General features: G+C 31.6%; 1 protein-coding gene and 1 long non-coding RNA gene across 4 annotated transcripts in view; one reads left to right on the plus strand and one right to left on the minus strand.

Annotated features, from left to right (window-relative positions):
• The window catches only part of LOC145242574 (uncharacterized), a 118,369-nt gene that overhangs the window by 39,822 nt on the left and 60,085 nt on the right, over positions 1–18,462 (plus strand). The window lies entirely within an intron of this gene.
• Positions 11,878–18,462, minus strand: part of LOC145242572 (uncharacterized) — a 135,111-nt gene continuing 128,526 nt past the window's right edge. For all 3 annotated transcript variants that reach the window (XM_080105665.1, XM_080105664.1, XM_080105663.1), the window contains 3 exons: positions 16,366–17,816; positions 13,963–14,180; positions 11,878–12,371 (listed from right to left, as the gene is read on the minus strand). In XM_080105665.1, coding sequence (XP_079961791.1) covers positions 12,302–12,371; positions 13,963–14,180; positions 16,366–17,816 — 1,739 coding nt within the window. In that variant the 3' untranslated portion in view covers positions 11,878–12,301. The remainder of the gene's footprint in view (positions 12,372–13,962; positions 14,181–16,365; positions 17,817–18,462) is intronic.

Consider the following 18,462-nt stretch of genomic DNA (forward strand, 5'->3'; position numbering starts at 1 on the left):
TGATTTCAAATTTTAATAACGAGCATGGTTATTAAAAATGAGCTAAACAGTTATTCAAACAAATACTTCCATGTAATAATTAATTTATAATCTTACAAAAAGATGTTTATGTAATCAAAGCACTAAAATAATTTTAATTGAAACTTGATTCACACTTTCTGTAAGTTGAATTTCTGAAAGTATTTACTTCGGATAACTAGTGTTTGAACAAATTTTTTGAGCTTTTTAATATCTCTCTTGATCTTACGACTTTAGTGGTGAAAACATGATCCAGATTTTGGTCCTCCTAATTACAAAAGATTTGAAAGAAAATAAATAAATAAAATGAAAAATTGAAAAAGATGTTTTCTTGCATTCAGTAAGCAGAAAAAAAGACAGAAATTGTGAAAATAATGTCAGGATATTTTTTTTCTGTTCCCGTTTGAATAGCCATTTTTCTTTTTTTCCAATTTTTTTGACAAGCAAGATTTGATAAAAGTCAGTACTTTAACAAAAAAAAAACAAATAAACTAAATAAAAATTTTTTTTTCCACTTTTGCTACGTTTGTAAAAATTTGTGTGTGGGATTTTTCTTTCTTTTTCTTTTTTGTGTGTGCGGTGATCAATTTGTTGGTGATCCTACCTGGAACCATACAAAAAATGTTCCAAGAACGACCAGGAATACATAAAATTTTTCATGTTTTCTTTTTCTCTCTTTCCCTCTTTCTATTCATTTTTTTCATCCCCAGCACAATGGGCGCTTTTTTAATGGGTGCCTAATATGCAGGGTATTGTAGATACTTTTTTTTCTTTTCTTTTGATAACCTTCATGATACTAAGATATGAAAATAAAAAAAAAAATCATGGTTTTAAATGTCATTTTATCAAACTGATCCAATTCTCAGGTATATTTTCCATTAAGGTCATGCCTGTGAAATGTGAAACATACCTTGCAATTGGCTAATGAGCCTCTAGATTTCGGTTGAGGGGGAAGGGGAGAGGTGGTTTCATCCAATTAAAATTTTTGATACATATTTTGTTAGTGACCAATCAAATCGTCCATTCTTGGTTTAAATTGATCAGGAAATCCCAGATATGCAATTTTCTTTCTTTTTTCCTTTTATGTTTTTTTTTTTTTTTTGCTTTGTGAAATTATGTTCAAAGATATGGAGGATATTTTTAAAGGGTTATTCTGTTCATTTTTCTCTTCAAAGAAATGAGAGTAAACAAAATAATTTTTTTTTTTCTTTGGTAATCATGAGGAAGTCAACTTGACATAGTGGTTCCAGGCACATATAGTAAGTCTCTAAGGTCAAGATCCAGCCTGAACCATTATGTTTACTTCATAAGGTATCTTCTAATTACATTGTATTTCTTGTTTTTCTAACATACCTGGACAGGGATGGCTGTCGGCAGATACAACTTTCCCAAAACATGTTGCATGACAGTATACCAGCAAGCTATTGCGCTGAGATATTTGTTTTTTAATAGGATCATACAAACTGTTTGTTTCGTTTGTTTGTTTCTATAAAAAAAAAAAATCACACATCATTGAATGAGCTACATAACCTATTTTTGCTTGACAAAAATTTTGTGTTTTTTATTTTTCTGTCTTTTTTTTTTTAATGGCTCTGTTTCATTTGTTTCATTAAGGCAAGCACTGTAGATGCCATATTAAATAATTCAACATTGTAATCAGGTCTACCAAAGATATTAGAATTAGGGAAAAATATGTGGGAAAATGTGCAGTTATATATATATATATATATATATATATATATAGTGGAGATGGTAATTAATAAAAACTGAAGAAAGTGCTCAATACTGTTGTAGAGCAAATATGGGTTTTATTTTTTATTACCGTATCTTCTGTTAAGTTACATTATTGTATTATAGGAAACAATAATGTAACTTAACAGAAAGATACGGTAATAAAAAATAAAACGTATATATATATATATATATATATATATAATTTTTTTTTCTCGTAAAATAGTTTTCTAGAAAATGTGTTATCGGCCCTTTTGTTTTAGTAGGAAATAAATAAACTTGGATGATTTTAATTTTATTAGAATTGTGATTGTTTTTACTGTAAAACATCAATATTTGTTTCCTATATTCTTTAATGACAAAATACATGCTAAAATATTCTTTAGTTTTGGTATCGATTTTTGTTTGAGGAAAAAAATCAATTCCAAATATTTCTAATTAGCTGTAATTTGTAATTAACTAACTAAATTACAAATCTTATACTATGATATCTATGTATTTTCTCTCATCCTAAGTATTTTAATATCTTGTGAGTGTTTAAGCAGTGAGTTTGTACGCACTGTAAACAACACATATGTAAATCAGATAACAAAATAATAAATCTCGTTGGTTAATAGAGATGTAAAGAGATATATTTTTAGTTATACAATAATTTTGGCAGATATGTGACAATTTGTGAATATTCAAATGTAAAAAAGTGAAACTAATGATGGCAGTGGTTGTGACCTAATATTTAGTAAACACACACACACAGACCAAATATCAAGGTCTCATGTATGATATGAAAAGAAACTGAAATCTTAGAGAAATATCAATCATACCAGTTATTATAGGTACCACATGGCTTATGAAGAAGAATCTGAAGTCCTACCTAACTAATATTCCTGGTGAACCAAGTGCAAAAGAAATCCAGACAATTGCACTTAAGGGAACAATGAGTACACTAAAAAGAGCTCTCGGTTGGTTTTAATTAAAAGCAGGGAAATGTTGGCAGCTGGTTTGACTGCCCTATACCCAGCATTACAATCTTCAAAGGAAGAAAATTAAAAACACACACATATATGTAGTACTTGTATGGCTGTTTCTTAGATGTGAATCTACTGAAACTAATATTCATAAGATAGTGTTTAATAACAAGTATAACTATCCTAATTTTCTTTTATTTTTACAAACTCAGTGTATAATGTCCCAATGATACTGAACTTTGAATAAAAGGCAGACTTGAAACTGAAACATGTATGTACATATGAAGCCAATAATATTTGTTTAAATTTAAGATTCATATTATGTATAGATATATAAAAAGATGAAAATAAAAGAACAAAAATTATGATTGTAAACTGATTCTTTCCTTTGGTCATTGGAATGCCACCATGTAATATATATATATATAATGTTATATATATGATATAAAGATGACTAGATAATCTTTTTCCATGTAAAAGGCTTCATTCATTCCGTATGATGTTTTAGTTTATTATATACTTTTTTCACATATGCAAATGTTAAAAGAAAACATGTTTTAACATCAGTGAAAACTTTAAAAATTATGTGAAACTATTTTCTTTCGCTTATCATTTGTATATTTGAAGCAGATTTCTAACATACCAAAACATGAAATTCATGAAGACTCTGGATTTTCTAGTCATACTGTTGGTATGATTTCTCAGCCTTTCTACACACACACACATCAATGGTATAATCTGTATCTTAGAAATTATATTCATTCTGTAGAAATTTATATAGCTTTAAAAACTGTCTAATAAAAAACACATAGCATACAATTACAAAAATACAAATAGTTTTATCTATATATATAAAAGGTAAAATGGCCGCAAGCATTTTTGTATGTCCAAGAAAGGCTATTTTTTTTTTTTTTGCAGGGGTTCTTGACAAGGTTACTATTTTGGAGAACTTTCCTTATACTCCCTAGATTGTAATATCTCCGATTTGCAAATGAATGTCGTCTTTATCTTTATTTTGATCGACTTTTAAAAAATTCCTGCTTTCCCAGAGTTTTTTTTTTTTATATAAATAAAGCAAAACTAATCGAAGGGACGTCCAAAAAAGGCAATTAGCTTTCATCAATGTGGGGAAACCCTTCATATCAGACAATTACTATACATTTGGACACTGCCAGAGTTCCCCCTTTTGTGGGGGAGCTGGTTTTCCCCAACATCGTGGGGAAACAAATAAATAAAATGGCAGAAAGCCAGATGTTCATTTCTGCGCCTGTGTGAACTCATTTACTTAACTATTCAGTTCTGCAAGTCAGCTTTTTGATTGACATTGCTATATTTGAACGCTTTTCACTTCCTGTCGTGTCATGGCATAGCGGTAAGATGTCAGGTTTTCTTTCACTTTCTTTTCTGCCTTCGCGTCACGGGTTCGAGCCTTCCTGCCTACTAACACATTTTTTTTTCACACACCTACAAAAACCCGGGCAACGCCGGGTACCCCTGCCAGTCTTAAATAGAAATATACATAGGAAGCACACACTCACCCTTAAAGTTTAGATTATCAAAGCACCACCATTCCTTCACAAATGATAGAATTTCTGCATTTCCTTATCTTCTGAAAACTAAAACTTAGAACTTATTGAGTTAACTTTACTTAAAACTTAGAGTTTTTTTGTTTTTTAATCTTTTTTAGAAAAATTGACTAGTGAGAGCCCAGCTTAATTTATTTAAGTTTTATTAAAAAAAAACAATTATGTATCCTTGATTTCATGGCAAAGGTTGTTTGGTTTTAATAAATCTTAGTCTGACAGTTTCATTTCCAGCCAGATTATACGTTGACAAATGACAAACAGTAGATTTGAGTTTATTAAAGCTGATTCAGACTTGCCATAAACTCAGTGTAAAATTAAAGATTCTAAGAAAAAGTCATATTTGCAGGTCACTAGATGATCCATGTTTTTTATGTCTTAACAAAAAGTTAGCAATCGCTACAATTTGTGATACATGCAAACAACTGAAGAACGGATTAAAATGCTCTATCATATGCCAACATCGGTATAAATTGTCCCTTATATATGTATAGAATAAATAAGATAAAAAACAAAATCACAATGATTGATTACAATGTTGAAATTTAATATCATTAACTAAATTTGAAAGCGATGCATGGCTTTTTTTTTTTATATAAACATTTAAACATGTCAGTCCTATCAATAGCAACGATAGACAGTAGTTTAGATAAGCATCGGATAATACATCAATCCCCAAATTGGTACTTGTATACGTTTGTGGGAATGTATGTACGTGCACATATATATATATATAAAGCTGAATGTCTGCGTGTGTGTCTCTGGTCACGAATAGGCTCCTACATTGTTGACTATTTTAAAAAACTGATTACATATAATGATAGATGTATCGAGACACAGGAATGGGGATGTTTGATCAGGCAGAACAGTGGTTCATTAAACTTGTGGGGTCTGTGTTCACGCCTGGTCCACAAAGTATGGAAATAAAAAAAAAAACAAAAAAAAACGTTTACAAGTGTTTTTGATATAGATGTACATAAGAATACTTTGATAAGTATGTTTTAACTTAAATAGAGATGGTATAATAAAATTGTGTGGTCTGTGTTCGCGCTTGGCCTCCATAGAATGGAAATAGGCACAAACTTTAATAAAGACTTTTCATATCTATCTGCATAAGTATACTTTGATAATTATGTTTCAGTTTGAAGAAATATGGTATAATAAAAATTATGGGGTGTTCGTTCGCGCCTGCCCTCCATAGAATGGAAATATGTCACAAAGTTTAACAAGGTTTTTTAATATAGATCCACAGAATATTGTGATAAGTGTTTCAGTGTGAACAGGTATGGTATAATAAATTATGGGGTTTATCTATTTTATTTTTACTTTCATCATATTTTGCTTTGGTTTTGATACCCCCAAATTCGAAGCTATCTCATTACAACCCTTCCTTTTCATAACCTATCATACTTTCATAAATCAGAGTCCATTTTCTGTAGGCTGTTTTTGAACCCAGTCAACGACGGGTACTTTTGCTAGTATATATATATATATATATTGAGACTTTACACGACCGGTCACCACAGTCGATTGAAAATTTCTTGGGGCGACTAAAAGTCATAAATCACTCGCCCGCCAGTCAATAAAATTTCTTTAAATAGAGAAACGGGAAAAACTCATTTATTTTACGAGCGGCAAATATGTGGTGACTTAGAATGACCTATGTCTCATCATTTGTGAATGTTTTCATCTGTAGCTGTGAGACCGTTGGAATATCGTATTGAAAAAGAGTGGTCACGCTAAAGGTCAACAAGAGGTCAAATTTACACATTCGGCATGTAGTCAAAATGTCGCCTTCATTTAGCTCTCTTATTTTGAAATTTATTTGGAAAAAAAATTCTTCGACGCCACAACTACATACACTTCTTGCTTACAAAAGTAAAGACGAACATTTGAAAGAAGAAAAAACACATCGTTCCGTCAAGCATCCAAAGAAATGATTCTTATTTCTATGGAACAATAATATGAATGATGCTATATAAATAAACTGGTGTTGTATTTTAACGTTTTGTTGAATATTTACTGAAATGTTTATAGTAATAAAATAGTTGATTTACACAAATATTTTCTTGTTAGATTATATACACGGTAATTTCTTGAATTGTTGTAAAATTATTTACTATTATTGACTGAAACAAAGACATACAGTCGGACGAGTAAAAATATTTTGGGGCGAGTAAATTTTTCCTCATACTCGACCGGCGGTCCAGTGATTTTTTTTTTCCAAATCTCAAAGGCTGTATATACATATATATAAATGCACAGATACACAAACAATTCTTTATTTCATCATGTAACACCATAATTACATATATATATATATATATATATTATGTATAATGGATAAATAGTTACATTTATATCTGTGGGTGTTTTAGTTGTATATATGTACATATACATATGTGGAAGTGTGCTTAGATAGGAATGTCAATGTGGATATAATCATAAATAGAGAGTACATTTGTAACCCTGATATTTTTTGTATATATAAGTATGTGTGTGTGGTGAGCTTGTGCATGCTGATGAATGGTCTTTTGTATTCTTACTCTTGTATATTGATGCATGTATTATTATATTATGTGTATGATTTATAGATGTACTTGCATGTGTAGGTTTGTACATGTGTGCACATGAATGTATATGTATGGGTTTGTGTGTGTGTGTGTGTGTGTGTGTGTATATATATATATATATATATATATACATACACACAAACACAAGTCTATACTATCTTATATCTGTTTCTTTGTTTTCTCAGTGATTTATATTTGTAAGTGTGCTTATATCTGAGATACTTTTTTTACTATATTTGTAGAATAGTATGTATGTGTGTATATCTCTTCTCTATATAAATAAAATGAACTCATTTTTTCCCGTGGGATTTTGACCTTAATAGGATTAAAAATCAAGATATTTCATGCAAATACATTATGCACAAACGGCAGAACAATATCTGAGGTTTGTTATAGGCTTATTAGTTCTCAAATTCCTCGATAATCTTAGATTTCTATACTTTTCTGCTGAGAAGTCACGGCCAAAATCGGTTAAGATCAATGGAAGTGGTAAAATATTTTCTCTCTAATAAATTCCTCCTCCCCCTGCCACCACTTAACACCGTTTGGAGATCGTTCACAAGGAACAGTTGAGAAGAGAACACCGGTTTGGCTTCGTAGTTCTATCATGTGAAGTTATTTAAAATCACTAAACTAAGCTGCAGTGCTCTGTGGCGTAGTGGTTAGGGTGCTGGACAATTCACATTATATTTTCACGTTCGCGCCGACCTACCATAGTGGGTTTTTTGTTTTTTTTTCCTAAACAACTGGAATGGACTTTTCTTGGTGGCCGAACTGTTAACGTTGCAGATGTTTTTTTGTTTTTTTTCACACTTTATTTTCCTACTTTTACTCATGACTCCGGGTTTGATCCTTCCTACTTACCTACCATAACATTTTTAAAACTCCCCCCCCCCCGTCCCGGAAACAAACACTCGGGCAACGCCAGGTACCCCCGCTAGTATGTATATATAATATCGTACGTGTGTGTGGGGATATATGAATATATCTATATAAGTGAGCGAGAAAACATGAAATAAGAACTTCCAACAAAATATACATAACTCAACCCGTTGCATACAGCATATATTTTCTCCTTCCCCTAATTACAACCACTCCCCCTTCAGATTTTCTTCCGAATTTCACTGTATAAAATGTCAAGTCCTGTTTAATAAAGCTCATTTTACCAAATGAATATGAACAGATGGATAAACCAAAATATTTTGGTTCAGCTTTAACAGTGTGTTTGTGTCCTTATTTCTATTAGCATGTTGACTTGCTTATCCACTATTCCATAAACTAATTTTTCATTTATATTATTATATATCTAAATATCTGCATACTTGTTTCAGCCACAGTACTGTTTATATGTGTTTTTATATAAATGTATGCTTGTGTGTCTATATCTATAAGTCTATATGGGTTTGTAGATCAATATGAGTATGTACGGATATATGCATAAGTTTGCGTCTCGGTGTGCATGTCTGCTTCTTCCCATCTTATTTGTTGACTAGAATTTTATTGCTTCGAAGTTCAGAGTAATTAAAACTAAATTACATTAATAAAAATTTTTTTTTTGCGTCTGAACACCACCAGCTAATCATATTATGGCCATAGAGACAGTTGATATTACGTCATATTTTAAGTGGTCCTGGATATATGACCTTAGACTATATTTGATCATGAGGCCCCAGCTTGCAGGCTTTGGGGAGTGTGGAGCCACCCTTTAATTGCCATTGCTCCCAGGTTCACTCTGTTGGGATCCAACTATGGGTTAAATAGAAACCGACTTGAAAAAACATATATTCTATTAAAAAAATTTTCTTCAAAATCTTTGGATTCGGCATTAAATAATCTGAAAAGGGTTGATATGCCATAAAACAAAAACAACCAACCAACAATCATATTTTAAGTATATGTGAGCTCATTTCTCAATGTATATATGTGTATATATATATATATTATGAAAAATCAAAGCAACATTTGTACCATCGTTTTCAAATCCTAACAAAGAGAATCTATAATAGACCTCCTTTACCGAAATCTCTATTAGAGGCCCCCTTTGTTACAATTAGAAATTGATTATAGTAATGTTGTTCTGATCTTCTCTAATAATGAATATTATCTTACTATTTTTTTTTTTTTTAATTTTCATAATAATTGAACTCTTTGACTAACCTTGGAATATATATATATATATATATATATATTATATGCCATATTCTGATGAGTTAAGGGCAACATAGATTCACGAATTGATATAATAATTAAGTGATTGATTTTGTGCTACGAAACAGATACTGTCAAGAATGGTAAATGTCAGAAAGGAATAGATTGTAAGATGGTCAACATCATGAACTTTGGAATGTAGACTTTTGTCATTCATTCACTATATTGCTTTGTTATTACATTGAGTTTCTAAAATAAGGATTTGTATATATTATAAGGAAATAAAGTTTATTTCCACAGAAATATATATATATATATATATATATATATACACTTTTTGCATATGGCATTTACTGCCAGGGTTTTGGCCTAAAGATAACTTTAGAGGTTAAAATGCCAATTGATGCATGCTATACCCAATAAAATTATTATTATTAGCAATCTTGGATATAGTACAGACCATTCAAAGAAATTTACTACAGGGTACTAAATGTAGTAACTATATATTTATCTCTTTATTAACTCTTACATTCTTACAATTTCAGCAGTTATTGATTTCTTTTCAATATACCCCGATGCACTACATATATAAATTTAATTAAATTCGAATGTATTGATAAAATGAACTTTTCAAAATTGATCAGTACAAGTGGAGAGCTTTATAAGTATACATAAACCTTATAACTACATTTATGTTTTAGCATTAATTATACCTCGCCAGGACCAAAAGTTTGTAATCTGTATAAAACTTTTAGTCCTGATGAGGTACAATGAGTGCTGAATATAATTGCATTTATGTTAGCCACTTTAAATGCTTTATATTAAAAATGACGTAATGGAAACATTAAAAAGGTATATGCAGCTTCTCTTCCAATTTTCGGATTTTAATCATGTCAAATCACACTTCATTTCCTTTTGACAGATTGATTGTTGCTATTTCTTCTGATGAGTTAAGGGCATAATAGATTCACTGATTGATATAATAATTAATACTGTCAAGAATTGTAAAAGTCAACTGAATTAAAGGCATAAATTATAAGATGGTCACGATCATGAATTTTGGAATATAGTTTTTTGTCATTTATTCTATATATATAATCATATGTATGTGTGCGTGTTGATTTATTAGAAGTAAGACTGCAACTTTTTTGATAAAAGTACATAAAAAGGAGAAAACCTAATGATGTGTGTGTGTGTATATATATATATATATGTTTTTTTTCCAGAATATGAGAGATGATACAATTAATTCTTCAGTCAACTGTGTTCTCTGAGCTGTGACATTATTTGACTGGAAATAATTATATTTATATGGTATTTTTATCCACAAACACATTATTTCCGACAGTATCCAATATATAACATTGTTTTTTTTTTTATTGACATTTATGTTTGCATAGATAATACTATTTCATAAACAATTTAATCTGTGGAGCTAGGAATAAAAAAAATCAAACCACAAAGTGAAAAATTAAATAATGTTGACTAATATATATATATATATATATATATATATATATATATATATATATATATATATATATATACTATATTTTATAGAGGGAATTAGACCTTTTAATGTATTAATAAACGTATTAATACTTTTAAAAGAACATTGCCCATAGTACTGTAGATATATAATAAGCTCAATAGGTATATGTATTCTAGAGCTATATTAATAATGAGTAAAAAAAATTAATAATTGCGAATTATCAATCACTTTCAAAAGGAAAAACAAAGATTTTGTTTTGTTTTTCCTTTTGAAACTTATTCATAATTCACAATTATTAATTTTTTTACTTATATATATATATATATATTCACATTCCAATTCCTTTTGACGGATTGATTGTTGCTATTTCTTCTGATGAGTTAAGGGCATAATAGATTCACTGATTGATATAATAATTAAGTGATTGATTTTGCTCTACGAAACAGATACTGTCAAGAATTGTATAAGTCAACTGAATTAAAGGAATAAATTATAAGATGGTCAACATCATGAATTTTGGAATATAACTTTTTGTCATTTATTCTCTATATTGCTCTGTAATCATATTGAGCATCTTAAATAAGGATTGATATATAATAAAATGTATTTCTACAGAAATATATATATATATATATATATATATATATATATATATATATATAAACGAGATTAACCCTTTAAAATCAAACAGTATGAGTCATGGAGTTTTATTTATCACGTACAACAAATTGATAAGGATTTTTTTAAATGAATCAGTTTTTTTTTTCTGCATATGCAAAGATTTATTATGTCTATAAGATTCAGGTTTTATAATTATCAATGCTCTGATCGTAATAGCTATAAAGAATAATGTTAAGTCTTCACTTAAAACCAATTCTCTTGTTGGAAACTGTTTGAATGTGTATACATATATATATATCAGTGTGTGTTAGTAAACATATTCATGCATTGTGTTTATGTGTATTTGTTTGTATGCGTATTTACGAGCACATCTATGTGTGTTTAATCTTGCTGATATCTTGATGTGTACATGTTAAGTCTAATCTGCCGACTGTGAAAACGTGCAAAAAGTAACCCTTGGAAAACACCTCAATAATAAACTGGGATTTACCTCTTGTTTGATAGACTGCATATGTTTGTAGAGTTCTCTCCCTTGGATAGTCACCATCTCAAGTCGTCTTTTAAATAGATTTCTTGTTGTTCTTTTATGAAATTGAACCCAGGTTTTCTACAAAGGGATCGGAACTCTCCTGAATAAATAATTTCAGTTTGTGCTTTGTTGTATATGATGCTGTCTCTCCCCCTACACCCCATCACCACCCTCCCCTGCCGCCGGTAATTCCAGTGGTTTCTCCAACATTTTTCTGTTTAAAAAAAAAAAAAAAAAATTCTTGCATTGTTTGTAATGTCGTCGTCATCGTCATCTAGTTTGTGAAATAATTTTCTTTCTTTTCTTTTTCCTCCAAATGTTTTCCGTAAATGTTATTTTTCGTTGTAAAAAGATGTTGAAACTGACCAAGACCACTGCAGATCTTGATAAAGAATGTTTTTTTTTTGTTGTTAATTTACTTTTTTTTTCTTGTCTTTCTTTTTTTGTTTATTTATTTTATTAGCCCAAAAAGAAAGTGCAAGTAAATCAGTGGGTGATTTTTTTTTTTTAATTTTATTTGTTTTCATGAGTTTGCTTGTTTTTTTATTTTTATTTTTTTTTGTTGTTTTGTTTTGCTGGTGATGACAGACGCAGCATTTCTTCCATATTTGAGTGTTTTTTCCCCCTTGGTTGTAGTTGCTTCATTTAATACCTTTTCGTTCCAAATCCGCCCGTACTTGTGGGAGATAGGTTCCGTCAGGGTAACCACAGCTAAGGAAAGAAAGGAAAAGAAAAAATGATAGAATAAATATTATGAACTATCAGATGTAACAAAGCACAAGTTGACGGCAAGGTATTCATTTATCCTTCTTTCTCTCAAATCCATCCTTTTATGTTTTTTTTTGGCTTTCCTTTGCCAACTGACACTACTACTTCAACTGGTCTACATCTACTAACCTAAACACTCTCAACTGAACTGAACACATGAGTAGTAGCACCAGGAGATAGAAATTAAAATACTTTTTCATTTCCAAAAAACAATTATTAAAAATTTGTTTTTGTCAAACATTTAGATAACTATTGATTAAAAAGGCTATGACAACAGCATATTCTTATCATTGTTTTCACTCTCGAGTATATATCCGACACAGTTAGACAGTTAATCAACCGATAACCACATCACTCTATATAAAAAGCATATAAGATATCAACGAATACACACTTGAGAGTCAAAACAATGAAAAGAATATGCTGTTGTCATAGCCCTGTTGATTAAGTAGCGAATCATTGTCGTCATCATCATCAGTTTAATTTCTGTTGTACATGCTGGCATGCATTGGACAGGTTTAAGAACTCAACTTCCAAACTAACCTATCTCTGGCCTGGTATTCATTTATCCTTCTTTCTCTCAAGTCCATTCTCATCACTTTGCTCCAAGTTACCCTTGGCCTTCTCCTGTAAACCGAACCTGCTACCTCCACTGTTAACTCTATTAACCTAAGAACTCTCATCTATTTTTTCAACATGGTCACACTGTCAAAGTCTTCTTTTCTGCACCAGGTATTCATTTATCTCTCAAATCCATCCTTCCATGTTTTTCTTGACCTGCCTCTGACAACTGACACTGCTACTTCAACTGTTCTACATCTACTAACCCAAATATTCTCATTCATTCTTTCGATCTGACCAAACCAACAGTTTCTTGTTCTGCACGCATTTAAAATACTAAATCAAAACAAACACCATAATGGTCATATCACCCTGACACATCAGTTCCCATTATTATGGCATATAATTATAGTCCATCCATCCATAGCCTTGAGCCCTTAGAGGAGCATAGGCCATCCACAACTTTTTGTAGATGCTTTTTTAGCGAGGAGTTCTTTTTTATGTTACATTAAATAAAACCCTAAAAAATTATCCAGTTAAGTAGAAAAGTAACTTATCTTGCCTTTGATAACATTTATTTATTATATATTTGTTTTTTGACAACTTTTTCGAATCTATGTGTATGTATAGCAATACAAACCCTATATATATATATGTATATATATATATATATTTGATAATAATAACAAGTTACAGCCACTGCTTTTATCTTACCAAATTTGTACGTGGAAGTTGTATTATATGTATATTAGTAATAGATGACAATCTTTAAGCAAAACAAGCTTATCAAGATAGTAAAAGCTCCACCTGGTTAAGAGGAGCAATGCATATAAGAAATAAAGATGAAAATTAAAAGTTAAATAAAATTTTAATATATAATCAGATCAATTATAAAACAATTTTTTTATTTAACTTTTAATTCCCATCTTTCTTACTGTGGTTGCATTCAATTTTAAGATTATGAAAAACTTACTTGGCTGGTCCACCACAAGGACTTGTTTTATGATTTATGTCGGTCCATGTGACAACATTCTTCCGTCCTGTTGTTTGTGATTGTCCAACCGTGAAAGTTAGACGCGCTTCAAAAGCCCTTTGTAAAAGTTTGAGTACTTCGTTTCCATCTCGGTTATTTGGTAAATATGCAGTACGGCATGTACCATGATAGCGCTTTCCGGGGTTTGGATGACAAGCCTGGTAAAAAGAAGCAGAAATGTCCGTTTTAGTTCAGTTAGCAAATGTATGCGCTTTCTGGATGTAAATATCGAATGATAAAAAGATTACATGTATTATTCTCGTCGCCATGGTTATATTTATGGCATTTTGGACAATATAACCTGTGATCTCTTCAGGTGAATATTTTTTTCAACTTGAGAATTTTTGTTGAACTTGAGAACCTATATAGAATTTTGAACTGAACCCTTTAAGTTCCAAAGTTTGGTATAAAGATTCTCAAGTTCAGATAGTTGCATCTGAAGAGGATCAATGTTTACATTGGAAAACACATCACAAAAATAACAACCAAGAATAGAATAATAGTCCAAATATAAATTATCAATCCTCATCTGAAAAAATTCTGAAACAAAAAAAACTATTCTTTTTCTTTTTTTCTTTTATATAAAATTCCTACACATGGCAGTTTCTAACCAGGATGGAAAATAATGTTGATATGATTAATTGTAATTGGGTCATAAAAATCAGAACTTTGAGGGTATCGGAATTGGAAAAATTTGTGCCTATTTTTTCTGATGCCAAAAGCAATTCTTTTAATTGTTTATTTTTGGTTTGCTTTTGTTTAAAACTTAATTTTCCATTGCTGGTTCTAATGATGAAATGATAAATATTTATTGATTTTTAAACTACCAATAAAATTAAAACTTATAGATAAGCCCCCCCCCCCCCAGCAAGTGTATTTTTATGCGCATATTATATGGCAATCTGAAAAATAATAATAATAAAAAAACAACTCTGTTACTAAATATTTAGAGATTTTAAAAGAATAGGAATAAGAAATTTAACAGAATCTGTAATTGTATCAGAATTGGAAAAAATATAAGAATCGTGGATATTGCAAAACATTTTTCTACTTGATGTGAAAAGTGATTTTCAATAAAAATAAAAAAAACTGGATTTATTAATCGATTAAATTCTTTTGCTGATAGAATAATATATTTTTTTGAAACATGTTACCAGATTAAAATAATAAAAAAAACCCAACAAAACTGCAATTAATTGAGTTCAGAAAAAAACAAAAGAATTAAAGGGGAAGTTTTGGAAATATTTAAACTATCACTTCACAATTTAATTCCTATTCACTACTTGATATCATTGAAACAAAACTAATCAATAAGTTTGGATTGTTTGGATTACTGTTATCATCTTGGTATGGAGTCCAAAAATGGAAACGATTCCGTAAACGCATCACATATTTTGAATTCTAACGAATATGGTTTGTTGGAGAAAAAAAAAAAAGAAAAGCATTGTTAAGATACACCGGAAGAAGATCAGAGCTTACATCGGCCGAAACATTACGAACAGATTTGGTAGTTGTATTAGGATTGAGAAAAATGTTAACATCGTCCCATCACTAATATATAAAAATAAATACATATTGTATTATTTTAATTGGAAGTTGAGATGAGTATTATTTATTAATTTTGGACTATTATCCTCATTTTTTTTTTTTTTTTTTTTTTTTTTTTTTTTTTTTTTTTTGTATATGTTGTTTCATGATGTTTCGGCCAACTATTTCCCTGGCCTTTGTCAGGTCATAACCACAACGGGATAGGAACTCTGAATCTTTTAACTGCATCCTCAGCAATTACTGCCTTCCATAGTTGTTGTTGTCTCACCACATTTTTGGCCTAGTAAGCCTCTGGCCGGCTTTGGGTAGGATTGAAACCGCTATCTTCAGATAATTCTCACCTGGAACCGTAGAGATTCAATGTCTCCATCCACTGCGCCACAGGCCCCGAAGGCCAGGGGAATAGTTGCCCGAAACGTGAAACAGCATGTCAAAAAAGATGAGGATAACAGTCCACAATAAATAAATAAATGGAATACATATTGGCCTTGATGAACCAGGATGAAAACAGTTGTCCGAACTATCCAAATGATATTAAAAAGTTTGTCCAAGTAAAAACAAAATTATATCTACATTTAAAAATAGATAAAGATTCTCTGCACTAAATCTCTTATCTCTCTCTTAAAAAAAAAAAAAAAAAAAAAGCTATCGGTTATTTAGAACAGATTTTGTAATTGTATTGGAACCAAGAAAAATATTGGAATTGTTGCATCATTAATATATAGAAATAAATACGCATTGGTCATGATTATAGTTTGTGGAATTGCAAGAGGTAAGAATGAAATGGATGCTTACCTCTTGGATACCATCCGGGATTGTGTAATTGATAACGATCGTCCCATTTGCCGTCTCATAACCAGGAAGTTTTAGTTTATGCTCCAGAGTGACACTCATCTTGCCGTTTTTCGGCTGATCTCCAGTGAGGGGTGCGTAAACAGTTCCACAGATCGGACAGATAGGTTTCCTCTTTGTGATCTCCCGGTAACATCGCTTGCATAGGCTGTGGCCGCAGCACAGCTCCTCCTTCTGCACCATCTTCTCTTTGCAAACAGTACACACTTCCCGCTCCATTTCAAATAGGGCGGCAATGTGATTGGTGGCTCGCATATCGTACTCGATATCTTTCTTGCTCTTGCTGTCGTTGTCGTTCTTACTCTTATCTGCATCCTTTTTCAGCCGTTCGCCTTCCTTCCGTAACGTCTTATCGCTCTCCTTCTTGTTCTTCTCACTCCGCAGGCTACCATTTTTTAACTCCTTCTCCTGTCCACCACTAGTGCTGGTGCTCCCACCCATGTCTTTTGGCGGTTGGAACCCAGATCTTGGGGTAGACGAATCGGTCGAGTGAACCTTTTGTGTGGTGCTCAGTAGTGCTTGTTTCACGGACGTGGCCTGCTGACTTTTTGACGGTGTTCCTGAGGCAGAGCTGGATGCGGACTTAGACCCCTTAACTGTGTCTTTGGATCCCTTCCCGGCATCTGCAGTGGTGGTGGAGGCGACTCCATTCTCCTCCTTTTCCAGGTGACACGAGCTGGATCTAGCCAGCCTTGCCCCAACACGCACGTCCACATCACTTCCGCCCACGTCATTTGACTGGATGCGGTTTCGCACTATTGAACCCACAGAGTTTGACCGTTTGCGATCCAGGTTCGTCTCACGGATGGCGCCCAGCGTCGTCTTCGTCTGGTGGATCAGGGCTGACAGACATGAGGTGACCCCATCGGGGCTTTCCTCGTCAATTTTATATTCACCTTTTTTTCGAAAGTTAAGTGAATTTGATTTCTGGTTGCAGCCTGGTTTTGTTTCATTTTTTGGCACGCAGCCATTTTCCAATTGACACATCGCTTGCGTGTAAGAAGGGCTTCGTCTTGGAGAGCTCAAAGCCATCACTTTATTCGCTTCTGTTAACACTGGAGGTTCCAACTGCGAATCTTTATCAAAGGTTGACTTTTTGGCTTTTGTGTCCGAACACTTTGGTTCAGATGACAGTTTTTTCGTTGACTGTCCAGCTTTCTTTGTCTGTTTCTTGTACGAGTACTTGTAACGTTCAAGAGCAGCTTCCGTCACTTCCTTCGAGTCCATCGAGTTTAGCTGATTCAGAATGATAATGGCAAAGGTGACACTGTCGCGGTCATTGATAACAAGGCGAATATCTTTGAGGAGCTTTGGGGTGTTTTCATCGCTTGTATAGATCAACAAAGCATCGTAAAAGGCATTGATACTCAAGTCAAAATCAACACCGAATGAACCTGCGTACAACAAAGAAAAAAAGAAAAGCGGATTAAGAAAAATTAAATAGTAATAAAAAGAAAAAGAATATGATAATAAAAGAAAGAGAAAAAACTGTCTTAGATTTAATAAAAATATACAATCTTTCGAAGAATTTTTTTATATGTCAGCAATAACATCCAGTTAGCTGAAAGAGACATTAAAATCTGCAAAGGTAAGGCCTGAGATGTCCTCGATGGACAGCACGCCATCTGGAATTCCTCCCTCTCTGACAATATTAAAATAGACATTTTAGTGCTACAATGGAATCTGTCTTACATTTTTGAATTTTTGTAATGAGGATTGGTTATTCATATTAGTTGGAATCTTTGGACTACTGTTCTCATCTTGAGTGTCATTTTCACAACGTTAATATATATACAATAATAAGTAAACAATACACACACACATATATATATATATAAAATTATAGTAATATATGATTAGTGATATTTGCAACTAGAAATAAAAATAGGTTTAAGGCTTCTAAAATTTGTACTAGAATTTTTCACAAGGACCTGTGGTGCAGTGGTTACAGTATTTGGAAAAATCAATTGTAAAAGTGATATTTTCCTGAAAGTTGAAGGTTCAATTCTTAGCGTGGTTGACCAAAAAATACAATTGCGG

Source organism: Euprymna scolopes, chromosome 21 (assembly GCF_053919585.1).
Source record: "Euprymna scolopes isolate OS-2025 chromosome 21, ASM5391958v1, whole genome shotgun sequence".
Lineage (NCBI taxonomy): Eukaryota > Metazoa > Mollusca > Cephalopoda > Sepiida > Sepiolidae > Euprymna > Euprymna scolopes.